Raw genomic sequence first — 12,767 nt, 5'->3', positions numbered from 1 at the left:
TGATTGACGTATACTTCCGCGATTTTTTTAAACAATAATTTTCTTGTATAATCACGAATGTGCATTGGAAATGCGTTACTTTGAAATCCTGGAGTTACTCATGAACGATACAGCGGGAATTGCACAGGAAATTTGGTTAATATTGTCTGGTTTGAACAGAAAGTAAATGATTGACGTGAGCTCTCGCGATTTTTTTAAACGATAATGATTTCGTATAGTCACGAATGTATGTTGAAAATGCGTTACTTTGAAATCATGGAGTTACTCATGAACGATACAGCGGGAATTGCACAGGAAGTTTGGATAATATTGTCTGGTTTGAACAGAAATTGAATGATTGACGTGAGCTCTCGCAATTTTTTAAACGATAATGATTTCGTATAGTCACGAATGTATGTTGGAAATGCGTTACTTTGAAATCATGGAGTTACTCATGAACGATACAGCGGGAATTGCACAGGAAGTTTGGATAATATTGTCTGGTTTGAACAGAAAGTAAATGATTGACGTATACTTCCGCGATTTTTTATAAACGATAATGATCTCGTATAATTAAGAATGTGTTTTGGAAATGCGTTACTTTGAAATCACGGTGTTACTCATGAACGATACAGCGGAAATTTTTTTTAACAATGGCGGGAATTGCACAGAAATTTTTGAAAATTTTGAATGGTTCTTAGCGTCATATGCTATACTATACCTACATCGGCATATTCGATAACTTCAATCTAGTGCCAGCCTGGACCGATGCTCTATATACATTCCTTACGGATCCAACCTAATTTATTAATCCTAGTTTGACTGTGACACAAACATAAATTCAGCGCAGCAACACACGGCCATGTAATGTTATGTTAAACAGAACAGACATATGCCACTAATATCGCTCGGCCATATATGAAATCAACGCACGTAGCGCCAAATAAGGCCACGTGACATCTGCTACTCTACATTGATATACGCATATGGAATCCCAAAATTACCGTATTTTACGGACCATAGGGTGCACCGTCAATGAATTGCTTAGGCCTAGGGGGTTTGTAAAAACATAAGGCGAACAGGGCGAACATGAAGCACTACCTAGCACACGCATATGCCTCACCGTCATTAAATGCGGTGGCTGGGGCTGTATGCTTACATAAGACGCACCGGACTAGAAGGCGTAGCCCGTACTGGTGTTGAGTGTAGCGTAACGTTATCCATGCATTTGTGTAATTGGCCTATAAGGCGCACAATCAATTTTTAAGATAAAAAAGGATTTAGAGTTCGCCTTGTGGTACGTAAAATACGGCATACTGACTTGCTCAAATCAGCCAGAAGTTGACTCAAAAATTGCGCGGATGGATAAATAAAATATAATAATAACTATGTACAAAAGAGATGTCGTTTTCTTCTTTTACAAGCTTTCGACTTGATACAAAATCACGATAAAAGTTACTTCACGTGTCTTGTCTATAACGAATCTAATTTGCCGACGTTTCGAGTTTCTATACATCTTTTTGCCAACACCGGTTGTGCTTCTTTTATTAACAACATGAGTTTAACTTGTGGCAGTCATTCATTATGTGACGCTCATATAGGACGATTTCTTGTTCTGCGCCTCTGAAGCAAGTAAACCGAGTATTCAACGTCCGAAATCTTATATTCGACGTTTGAAACAAAAAATTTGACGTTCGAAATATCGAAATCTTATATTCGACGTTTGAAATAAAAAAATTGACGTTCGAATTACCGAAATCCTATATTCGACGTATGAAATTAAAAATTCGAAGTTCGAAATACCGAAATCCTATATTCGACGTATGAAATTAAAAATTCGAAGTTCGAAATACCGAAATCCTATATTCGACGTTTGAAATAAAAAATTCGACGTTCTAAACACCGAAATCCTATATTCGACGTATGAAATTAAAATTTCGAAGTTCGAAATACCGAAATCTTATATTCGACGTTCGAAATCAAAAATTCGAAGTCTGAAATCGTGTATTCGACGTCCGAAATACTATATACAACGTCCGAAATCTTGTATATCGACTGATAGGCCGCTAAACCGTTCGAGTTTCTAGGAATTGAATTCCAAGACCAGAAGATTCAGACTTTCGACACCGACAGTTATTTAAGCAAAGCTAGCAAACGCCACGATCTTGGCTAACACGAGAAAAGATTTCCCCAATGTTTGGTTTGCGAGATAATCATAAAACAAAAAATAATTAAATTCGAATTATGTTGGGTTTTTATAGTATTTTGACTTTTAATTCTCCCTTTAATTCACCTCTGCTATAAGAAAAGGTCGCATATAACCATTTCCAGTCAAAGTGGGAATTGTGACACGACAATTCCTACACAAGGTAGATTTTTTATAAAAATGTTGTCTGAAACAATATGACATTCCTGCTTGATTTGTCACAAAGCTAATTAAATTTAAAATCATAGTACCAAAAATATCCGGCAATTTTTTGGGTTATGGGAAATATTTAAAGAAGAATAAAAACGTTGGGGGGCGGACAGGGTCAGGGAGAGACCACGTTTCATCATAATCGCTGACATTTCTAACTGCCGAGTGTGTGATCATTGCCTGATTCAACAGTGAGTAACCCACATAAAAAATTTCAAACTAATTTCAATCAAAAAATTCAAACGATCACTGCACGATTTACGTCAATACACCATTGATTTCGAGGAATCAAAATTTAAAAATTTTTGCCGTTGTGAACTAGCATAACCCTTGTATCCGCTTTTTCACATTTTAACCATTGCCAACGAAATAACTATGCAAATAAAGCAGCCATCTATCTCGCCTTTGTTTGCTGTTATCGGAATTTATAAAAAAAAGTTTCCAGCCTTCATTCCCTAATTTACCTCTTTGCGAATTAAAAATAAAATTCAACCCCCCATGGCAAAACCCACTTTTTTATGTCCATAAATCGCGGCATTTCAATGTACGTATTTCATTGAATGCATTTCATTTATACGTATGATATGTTAGTGTTTGGAAAATATAGTAAGAAATTCGAGTAAAATTATAATCAGAATGCCTTATAGATATATTTAAATACATATAGCGTTAAATTTGCGTTGGGCTGTTTCAACAGAAAGTAAAGGATTGACGTGAGCTTCCGCTATTTTTTAAACGTTAACCATCTCGTATAATTACGAATGTGTTTTGGAAATGCGTTACATTGAAATCATGGTGTTACTCATGAACGATACATCGGAAAATTAGTTTAACGATAGCGGGAATCGCACAGAAATTTTTGAAAATATTGAGTGGTTCTCAGCGCCATAGGCTATACTATACCTACGTCGGCATATTCAATAACTCTGATCTAGTGCCAGCCTCGACCAAAGCCCTATACATTCTTTACAGAGCCAATCTAATTTAATAATCCTAGTTTGACTGTGACACAAACATAAATTAAGCGCAGCAACACACGACTATAGAATGTTATGTTAAACAGAACAGACATATGCCACTAATATCGCTCGCCCATAAATGAAATCAACGCACTTATCGCCAAATAAGGGCACGGGACATCTGCTTCTCTACATTGATATACGCATATGGAATCCCAAAATTACCGTATTTTACGGAACATAGGGTGCACCGTCAATGAATTGCTTAGGCCTAGGGGGTTTGTAAATGCATAAGGCGAACATAAAGCACTACCTAGCACACGCATATGCCTCACCGTCATTAAATGCGGTGGCTGGGGCTTTATGCTTACATAAGACGCACCGGGCAACAAGACGTAGCCCGTACTGGTGTTGAGTGTAGCGTAACGTTATCCCTGCATTTGTGTAATTGGCCTATAAGGCGCACAATCACTTTTTAAGTTATAAAGGATTCAGAGTGCGCCTTGTTGTCCGTAAAATACGGCAGATTAACTTGCTCGAATCAGCCAGAAGTTGGCTCAAAAACTGCGCGGATGGATAAATAAAATATAATAGTAACTAATAATAACGATTTTCCCAATGTTTGGGTTGCAAGATATTAATAAAACAAAATATAATTCAATCCGAATTATGTTGGGTTTTTATAGTATTCTGACTTTCAATTCTCCCTTCAATTCACCTCTGCTATAAAAAAAGGTTGCATGTAACAATTATTTCCAGTGAAAGTGGGAATTGTGACGCGACAATTCCTACACGAGTTAGATTTCTCATAAAAATGTTGTCGGAAACAATATGACCGCCCTGCTTGATTTGTCACAAAGCTAATTAAATTTAAAATCATAGTACCAAAAATGTCGGCAATTTTTGGGCTCATGGTAAATATTTAAAGAAGAATGGAAACGTTGGGGGGGGGGGGGGGAGGATTGGCGGACAGGGTCAGGGAAAGACCACGTTTCATCATAACTCGACATAATTCATAATCGCTGACATTTCTAACTCCCGAGTGTGTGATCATTGCCCGATTCAACAGTGAGTAACCGACATAAAAAAAATTTCAAATTAATTTCAATCAAAAAATTCAAACGAGCACTGCACGATTTACGTCAATACACCATTGGTTTAGAGGAATCTAAATTTGAAAATTGTTGCCGTTTCGAACTAGCATAACCCTGGCATCCGATTTTTCATATTTTAACCATTGCCAACGAAATAGTAATGCAAATAAAGCCGCCATCTATCTCGCCTTTGTTTGCTGTTATCGGAATTTATAGAAAAAGTTCCCAGCCTTTATTCCTTAATTTACCTCTATGCGAATTTAAAATAAAATTCAACCCCCCATGGCAAAACCAAACTTTTTTATGTTCATAAATCCCGGTATTCCGATGCATTTATACGTATGGTCAGTGTTTGGAAAATATAGTGAGGGATTCGAGTAAAATTATAACCAGAATGTTTTACAGATATATTTAAATACAGATGGCGGTAAATTTGCGTTGGGCTGTTTGAACAGAAAGTAAATGATTGACGTGAGCTTCCGCGATTTTTTTAAACGATAACCATCTCGTATAATTACGAATGTGTTTTGTAAATGCGGTATTTTAAAATCATGGTGTTACTCATGAACGATACATCGGAAAATTAGTCTAACGATAGGGGGAATTGCACAGAAATTTTTGATAATATTGAGTGGTTCTCAGCGCCATATGCTATACTATGCCTACATCGGCATATTTGATAAATGTTATCAAGTTCCAGGCCTGAACAAAAGCTTTATACATTCATTGTGAAGCCAATCTAATTGATTTATCTAAGTTTAATTGTTGCACAAATTTAAATTCAGCTCACTAACACACAGCCATGGAATGTTGTGATCAACTGAACAGCGACTCGTATCGCTCACCCATCTATGTATTCAACGCAACGCCGAATAAGGACAAGGCGAGACTAGGGCTTTTTCTATACATAAGGCGCACTGGGTTAGAAGACTTAGCCCGTACTGATACTGATTTTGAGAGTAGTGTTAACTAATCCATACATTTGTGGGCGCTCCTGTAGTATGTGCACCAAGATGGCGCACAACCTGATAACCCTAACTTGGTACACACACTATGTTAAGGTTGTGCGCCATCTTGGTGCACATCAGGTGCACTACTTCAGGTACTATTGTGTTCGACGTCCATAAACCTATATTCGACGTACAACACCTATCTTCTACATCCGAAAACTTATATTTGACGTCCAAAATTCTATATTCGACGTCCGAAATACTATATTCGACTGGTGGGCCGCTATAAACTGTTATCCCAGCTGTAAGGGGTGAAAATTTCAAGACCAGAAGCATCAGAATTTTGACACCGACAGTTACTTAAAGCAAGGCTAGCAGACGCCACTATCTTGGAAAGGATATTTCAGTTTTGTTAATCCGACTCTTTCTAATGAATCGGGATATTTTGTACAAAGCCCTTGACAGAAAAAAAACTCATCCGCCACCGCCCAACAAATAATAATTATCCAGTAAGAGTGAGGGCTAGGAATGAAGATTGCGCTGGAAATTCAAATCATTCCTTATTCTTAATTTTCATTTAGTATATCTTTATCTACCGAAACTGGGAGAGCAAAATCCATCAGAAAATGTATCTGAAATTCACCGAATATTACTCACGGGTGTGGTATCGACGACGTCGTTTCATAAAGATAGAAAGAGCAGCCCAAACTCTCTTTTGTGACGCAACACGTATCCTAAAATTTGAAAGAGAGAGAACAATTTCTCTTCCCGCTTCAGAGTAGTGAGTCAGCTTGCATAGGATATATTCCGATGTGAATAGACTGAAGCTTCATTCTAAACTTTGCTGTTCGAAAATTTATTTTCATCGAAGCGAAATTGACGAAATTCTTGGATTCGAAATGAAGATTCCGATTCGACACAGTTTCATCGGACTAATACTGTTGATGGAAGCTTGTTTATTCATTAAAGGTCAGTATAATCGTGCATGCTTTGTTCGGTTTGCTTGTTTGCCTGTTATTTTTATTTTTTGAAGAAGGGCTGGGGGTAGGATGGAGGGATGGAGCATACTATAATTAAATTTCTTTGATTATTTGATCCTCAGTTGGTGAGGTAATTCTGACATCAAGTAGAAGTTTTCCCCAGTAAATCAGGCAGGATATTTGAGCTATTCTTATGGTAGCTGAACATTGAATAAATTTTTGGGTCAAAATTCTATACTGTTAGCGCTGTTTTTTCAATCAGCTAGTAATATTTGCTTATTTTACAGAAAAAAAAAACTAAAATATTTTAAAACCTCACCAGCGATATTCAAATATTAAAATTAGTGACAATAAATTGGTTATTCAAAAATTATATAAAGCTCCTAAAAAAATCAGGTCGTTGATATTTTAAACAGCAAGAACCTTTTATAAGTATAGAATTCAGAAATCTAATAATTTTTGTCCTTAGTGTATTGATGACGTTATTTTATAAATTTCAATATTTTTTCTGAACCACGTCAAAAAAAAATTGTACAAAAGAAGATGAAAAAAAACATTATTTGTCCAAGTTAACAAATTTTACCATATATCTCATAATTATATTCGTAAATAAACGTTTTAGCTACTAAAGACGACACAACTTAATTGTGAATCGAAACAATTCTTTTGGCGAATTTTGAAGCTGTTTTTTTCGCGTTGCGCCCGGTATATTTGTATCAGAAGGAATATTTATTTATTCCGGCGTAGGGGATGCCGGTATGACGGTGTAATAGTATGGCGAACCTCGGTCTCTCGATAAAGGTTGAACCGACATTTAAATATGATTTTTTTTTATATCCGATATCTTATTCTCTGAATACCTCGTTTATTTTGCCAAGTATTGGATGAGTTTCTGTACCGTAAACAAGGTTTGATTTACCAGGCAAAGTAAGCTGAAGCCTAGGTGCCTCAATCTTAGGGGCCCCGGCATTTAATTTTAAACTGTTTTCAGCCATTTTTAAGTCGTTTTTAAATCGTAAAAGATAGTTCTAGAATAAAACCGGTTTAAAATTTTATAAAGCTGATAATCAAATAGTTCTCCTCCCAAGTATTTACCGTTTCAAAAATTGAAAACAGTGGAATATTGAAATTGTATAATTTGTAAAACTATACTCTGATTCCATGACCTTTTATTACGGCCATAGTTTCTTAATCCACTATTTAATCTACTCGGGGGATTACCGTCGTATTTTGCCAGTAGATAATAGTCAATTAATTTTTGATGTCATAATATATTCTTTATGACGTCATTGTTCAGGAGAAATCTCACAAATGGCACAGCCTAGGGCCTCTTATCGTCTTAATCCCGCAATGGCGGTAGATCTTAGTAAATGGCTCTTCCCTCATAACGATGTAAAACGATACAACGCTTTTGGTTTTGAAATCTCCGATGCGAGCATCACCTCATTTGATTTGGTTATTAAACCTAAAATTTTAAATATTGTCATATACACTCAAATGTCCAGAATGGAAAAATCTCTCATAGATAAGCGGGTGTAGTGGCCAATTGGTGAAGCGTCATCTTGGGGCGATGTTCGTGCATAAAAACGTTTCCCGCTGTGCAAATTTTGTAGCCATAAGTTTTGAGCTATTTTAAGGTTGCCGCTGACAAGTAGACCGAATGGTCATTTCGCGGTTATCCCGCCATCCCGTAAAATATTTTTGTGATCTTTCTTGTTTTCATTTTGTTATGATTTGCCGATTTGATTGATTGATAGAAAGGTGTATAAACAAAAGCAGCAAACTATGGGGAATTCAACTTTCAAGAGTTTATTGTTCGTCAAAAAAATGAAACGATTCTCAAAAAACGGAAATTGAATCGCGGGTATTGATCAGAAATTAGCGCATGCCCGCTAAACATTGTTAGGTTCCCCAACGGCGGGCGTAATAATTCAAATTTGATTCGACTAATCATCATCGGAGAGGAGAAAAAAAATAGTGCGTTCGCATGACGAGTGTAAAAGTATAAAATTTAGTATGGAATGAGCGAATGCGCGCCATAAGTGGATAGGTACTGAACTTGTCTCGTTATGAAAAAAGTTTATTTACATATTTTTGTTTATCTGTTATAAAACTATTTTAAAATAAACATATTATAAATGAACATTTCGATCGATTTCTAATTTCAATTTTCTCCTAATAACAGGTGAGAAATGCTGGATGCCTATGGTTTGCGACGGGCAACCTACTTGGAGAGACGTTAAGGTGAGAGTGGTAGTGCTTAGTGGTAGTTTTATATTGCTGGTATTATTTGTGAAAATAAAACTGTTTTGTTTGAAATCGGGAACAAATATAAGAAAATAGAACGTTCTAGCGATTTTTTCTGTAAGTAATGGAGGTTTGAAACTAACACTGAGTTCGATGGGACCCGATACTTTATCCCAGATTCTACGTTTTCACTTTAATCCATGGGAACACTTTTTTACGGCATATGGAAAGACTTGCTTAGCTAGGGCAATACTACACGGATGTGCAACCTACATATCCATATATTCAAACATTTCTCTTGTTCTATTTCAGAATGGACAGTGCAAAAAAGACGAAGAGAAGGCTTTGGAAGGTTAGCGTCTACAATATAGTTCGAAATACGTTTGTTAAACAATCGTTTTATTGGTAAAATTCAAATCATTTCATATCTTTAATGCGTCATTTTTAACAATCACATCTAACGTGGAGTTTAGCAATACCAAGCTCATATTCTTATTTTTAACGGGAGAGAGCGGTACATATCTTCTAACAAAAAATTCACCAAATTCGGATTGTAAAACTGATGGCTCAAATTAAATTCTGATTTCGTTTTGCAGCCTTAACGGAACAATTACACGGGATGAAAAGTGAGCTCCATCAGTTAAAAAAGACAATGGAAAAATCAGAGACAAACTCAGTGCTGTCCTCTGTTGCAAGTGTCAAAGAAACAACTACGCCCTCTGTTGCAAGTGTCAAAGAAACGACCACGCCCTCTGTTGTAGGTCTTAAAGAAGCGACCACGAATTCTGTTTTAGGTCTTAAAGAAACGACCACGAATTCTGTTTTAGGTGTCAAAGAAACGACCACTCCCCATGGTATAAAGTTTTAATGATGTTATTTGGTATCACATGCACTAGAATAGATACTAAAATAGTCCATTTCAGTCATAGTAATTGGCAATACGGCGATTGTGCGAAGAAACTGAAATAGAGAAAAATTGAAATATATTCACATTGTCATTTAGTACCTTAAAGTACCCAGAACTATAAATCTTGCTGTAAACTCGTAATATAAACTCATTTTTTCACACAGAATACAAAGACAAGACAACTTCTTCTACCAGCGCTTCAACCGCCATTGGCACATCACCTTGGTCAACTAAGGAAGCCTTTTTCTCTACTTTTCGCCCACAAACTACAAAAGTTGAACAGAGTGCAGGTTGGTGTGGCTTTCCCTCATTCGTTTTTCACTCGGAAAATATTTTCCCCCCTAAACGCTTTTTAGTTCGCGTCAAATATATTAATTTGGAATTCCCCAGCACCTGAGGTCTAAAACAGGAAAAATTGCGACAAGGGGATCTTTATGTATTAGTATTTGCCTTGTCAAACGCCGTGTTTGGAGTTGAATGTGAAAATGAATCACAAACACACTAAATAAATTTGCTTGAATATAAGACATCAACGTGTTCACCATAGATTATTATTGAAAAACTAACTTCTTGATCCACGCAAGACGCCTTAATATAGGGCAGAGCAAAATTACCTCAGGATGGCGTCCATAGTCTGAGCGTTGTCTCTCTTGATGCTCATTGGTGCTATCGTTTCGCGGTGCATCTGGAGAACTCGGGTCTGGTATCGTACCACAAGTACCTCTGCCACCGCAAAGCCAGTCATTTGCTTGGTGATTTCTACCGGATGTCATAACAGCGTGTTTACATGAGTCGTAAAACGAAAATCAAAATTTCAAAATCTTGTTATAAATTTATTTTTACTATATTCATCGTAGATAGATTGCGGTGACATTTCGCGACCTTTTGAGGCTTGAATATTGGCAAGTTTGTAAAAATTAAAAATTTTGTTTAGATAATTCGATTATCTCGAACCTTCCCGACCACGGGAGCAAAAATTTGAAGCTACTTATGAATATAGGGATAATATAAGAACTAATCGAAATAAAAAAACAACAGTAACAAAAACAGGCTAATTGGTAATATTCCACTCATTATGCTGGCTGAAAGCCAAAGCAGGACCTTTGGCTGAACGGCCGGGACAAGACGTTAAAAAGTAGGAATGTCCCGCCTTAAACGGGACGTATGGTAAGCCTAGGTTTATTTATGAGCCCTTTCCGCCCTAAAGCCCGAATATTGATCGATGATAGCGGAAGCCGCACCCAATCAGCGAGGCCATAACCACCTAAGACCTTGGTGCCTATTCATATAGGACGAGTATCGCGGTTTGGGTCGCCTGACCCGAATTATTTTTCTTTATACACTGCGGTCCCATTGAAGATTTGCTTTCCCATGGCGCAGTGAGCACGTGCTTTTTTGCTTAGTGGTCAGGTTGAAATTTTAATCCTAAATTCTATGTCATTTCCTGTCATAATTTAACATGAAGTTATTCAATGACCACAATAATGTTTCAGATAAGTGTGGCGTCACATATAAGAAAAAATGCTACCGAGCAGTTATGTATGCTATGAACAACGTTACATTCAACGATGCCAAAGCAATCTGCAAATCAATGAACGGAAAAGCCGCGAATATTTACGACCTCAAGCATTACCTGCTGCTGCTCCCTTATCTACGTTCACTGATGCCTGCTGGTAGGACAAATATTGACATCTGGACTGGAATGGAGTATAAGGTCAGTTGATGGATCACAATCTCAGCAGAGTTTGACTTTTTATAAAGATTATAAAGTTAACCGGGTCGAGGATTGACCAAAAGCGCTTTTTAATAAAATTACCGAATAATGGGCAGTCAAACATTGCCTTATGATTTATTAGAAGATTGGATAATTAAAAAAAATATATATATATAGAAATTCATTGATTGCTGGTTTTCACCCATTTTCATGCAGTTCCAAACACAAGAATGACGCATGTTGCTAACATTACTCACCATACGTCTAGCTATGCTGACAACCTTTACTATGGAGACTATTCCTACACGCAAATATTTTCATTCTTCATGTAATATGTCAGCCGCATTAACATTGCATGCAATAGATATTAAAAACTGTTTATTCAATTGTGACAGAACAATCAGCTTTTGCTGTCCAATGGAAGACCAATCACTATAGCAACAGAAGTGTGGTTTCCTACTTATCCGACATCCGAAGCATCGCGGACAAATGTTGTTGTTTATGTCGATAAAGATCCAGGGGATGCATATCAGGGAATGTTCAATGTTCCACCACCCTACTCATACCACGGTGTCATCTGTGAAATATAAAACCAGATCAAAACCTGACAGAACTTTGTTGACGATTCAATGATGAAAAAGACAAAAACAGTTAAATGACTGTTGTTATCTATATAGATTTTCATTAAAATATTTGTTCGCTTTTCTATGGCCGTTGTTCTAAATGTTCTAATTATGATAGGTCCATGTCTGATTATGCAAAATTTATAAGCTGCCCATGAACGATCCGATCTTAAATTACTCTTCAATTTCACTAAATCGCATATTTTTACAAAGACTGTTTTCCAAGCATTAAAACCTTTAAAACGTGATTTTATTTATGAGAGGAGACTAAATTACGTGTTTATAAAAGTTAAATTACTGATATTTTTACTTATGCATTTTTATTCCACACTGAAGTCGGCCTGTGATTAGAATTAGACAAAGGCCATACAAGTATGTTCGTCCTATTATAAATGAAACTTGCTTTTTACTTATTATTACTCACTTTCAGTGGCAGAATTCAAAAAACTAAGAACAGGTTCTCTATTGCACCGAACTCGCTAACAACGGGTTCTCTCATTTTAGAGAAACATACTGAACTAAATCATAAAAAAAAAGGAACGGTTTGCAAGAGCCTCTTGAATCCTGCCACTGCTTACTTATATATTGTTTCTATACTATTATTTTATTATTAACCGTATAACCCATGCCTTGAACTGGTCGCCTTGTCTATTGAAACGTATTTGCTCAGTAAATAAATTCATAGCTGTCTCCATGTGATTTCTGTATATAACCAAACATGATAATAAACATTAATTCGATCATTTTTGGGTTTCTTCGTTCTTGTTCTGAAACAGTGAGTCAGTTATTGGAGAAGCGAATGAAACCAGATATCTGGGAAAAGCGTTGAATCTACCCTCGTTCACAGATTACACTTAGAACAATATATCGAAATTCTCTGCCCAAACCTAATATCTAA

General features: G+C 36.5%; 1 protein-coding gene across 2 annotated transcripts; it reads left to right on the top strand.

Annotated features, from left to right (window-relative positions):
* The first annotated feature begins 6,199 nt into the window (after positions 1-6,199).
* Positions 6,200-12,559, top strand: LOC120334836 (uncharacterized). Of its 2 annotated transcripts, XM_078120248.1 has the most exons (8): positions 6,200-6,367; positions 8,564-8,622; positions 8,938-8,977; positions 9,222-9,419; positions 9,453-9,479; positions 9,697-9,822; positions 11,026-11,246; positions 11,642-12,559. In XM_078120248.1, the coding sequence occupies exons 1-8, from the start codon at positions 6,298-6,300 to the stop codon at positions 11,834-11,836; spliced, it is 936 nt and encodes a 311-aa protein (XP_077976374.1). In that variant the 5' UTR covers positions 6,200-6,297; the 3' UTR covers positions 11,837-12,559. The 2 variants fall into 2 exon arrangements, with proteins under 2 accessions (XP_077976374.1, XP_077976373.1); XM_078120247.1 differs by having other exon boundaries at positions 6,201-6,367; positions 9,222-9,479.
* The last annotated feature ends 208 nt before the right edge of the window (positions 12,560-12,767 follow it).

This window comes from Styela clava, chromosome 14 (assembly GCF_964204865.1).
Source record: "Styela clava chromosome 14, kaStyClav1.hap1.2, whole genome shotgun sequence".
In the NCBI taxonomy this organism is placed as follows: domain Eukaryota; kingdom Metazoa; phylum Chordata; class Ascidiacea; order Stolidobranchia; family Styelidae; genus Styela; species Styela clava.
Note: the sequence above shows the minus strand (reverse complement) of the source record. Positions and strands in the feature narration are given on the sequence as shown.